Below are 1294 nucleotides of genomic sequence, written 5' to 3'. Positions count from 1 at the left end.
ACTTCAGTCATTCTGACTGGTTCTCCTGGACCCCACTTAACAGTGCGGTGGTTCCTATGACTCAACACAAACGAAAAAGAACTACGAAAGATCTAAGTCTTCGAGCTCCATAGGCTTCATAACGTGTCTTGTTTTGTCATAGTCTTCAATGTGAATATCTTCATATACCACCTTTTTCTTCAATGTCTTCATACATTTTAGGGGTCATCTCTGGTAGTAAAACCGAATCAATGAGGGACTTCTACCTGTGTTTTCCTGCAATTCTCACAAACACATTAGTCCCTCAACTAGGTTTGTCGTCAATACTCCAAAACCAACTAGGGGTGGCAGTAGATGCACTTACACTTGTCCTCAAGCATGACTGCCTTGTTCACCAGATCAGGAAAGGTTGGGCAGTCACACACAACAAGCGAGTACTGCAGAGTCTGGTTAAGGCCTTCCATGAAGCGCTCTCTTTTGGCAGCATTAGTGCTGACATCCTCAGGAGTATACCTTGAGAGAACACATAACCAGCCGACAGTGCTACTAATTTGGTTCAGGGCTTGGAACTCACGCTTCTTGATGGCCATAATTCCAGAAGGAATATGGGCCTTACAGAATTCTGCCTTGAAGTCATTGCAAGTGATGTTTTGCTCAGCGTGCATGGCCTTGAATCCATCCCACCAAGCTCTAGCAGTTCCCCCGAGATAGTGAGCAGCATATGGCACGTTCTCACGGTCCTCAATGCATCCGACTAGTTCCAGCAGATCCTCACTGGTGCGGACCCAGTCGTCTGCATCCAGGGGTTCAGCAGTCCCGATGAAGGTGGGTGGTGCATGCTTCTTGAACTCCGCCAACGTGGAACGTCCATTGCCGTTCCCTGCCGGCTGGTGGTTGACCGCCTGAGCAATCATCTAGAGGGCTATAGTGTTGGCTTCACGTTCCTCTCGGAAGTCTTGGAGAAGCTGAGCCATGTCCATGTTTGGAGGTGGTGGCGGTGGTCAGGCTTGTCCTTGGGTTTGGTCCTGACTGGTTCCTGCTCCGGCAGAACCTCCGGCTTCTTGCTGCTAGGTAGAAGTACCAGTATGAGTTACAATAGGCATCCTGTTGGAGCGGTCAAGGTCTCATGATTTGGATAAAATGAGGGAAAACAGTGTAGATGGGTGCCTAGTAAGGGGGTGGGTGTGACACAATTTTAAGTTAAGCAAGGGCCAGAAGGGCCAAACTCATGCATTAAAACCAAATGGGCGATGTAGTCGTTTACAAGTTCCCGAAGGGAGAGTACGACTTTCATCAAAACAAGTCGAAAGCAAAC

The 1294-nt window shown here is 48.4% G+C and overlaps 1 protein-coding gene across 1 annotated transcript; it reads right to left on the bottom strand.

The window, feature by feature from the left end:
* Positions 1–317: 317 nt before the first annotated feature.
* Positions 318–893, bottom strand: LOC147964474 (uncharacterized). Its single transcript, XM_087529997.1, has one exon. It carries the CDS (start codon positions 891–893, stop codon positions 318–320), a length of 576 nt encoding a protein of 191 aa, XP_087386123.1.
* Positions 894–1294: the final 401 nt, after the last annotated feature.

This window comes from Triticum urartu, chromosome 6A, assembly GCF_056163025.1.
Source record: "Triticum urartu cultivar PI428250 chromosome 6A, HENAU_Tu73, whole genome shotgun sequence".
NCBI lineage: Eukaryota > Viridiplantae > Streptophyta > Magnoliopsida > Poales > Poaceae > Triticum > Triticum urartu.
This window is presented reverse-complemented; position numbering and strand designations above follow the sequence as displayed.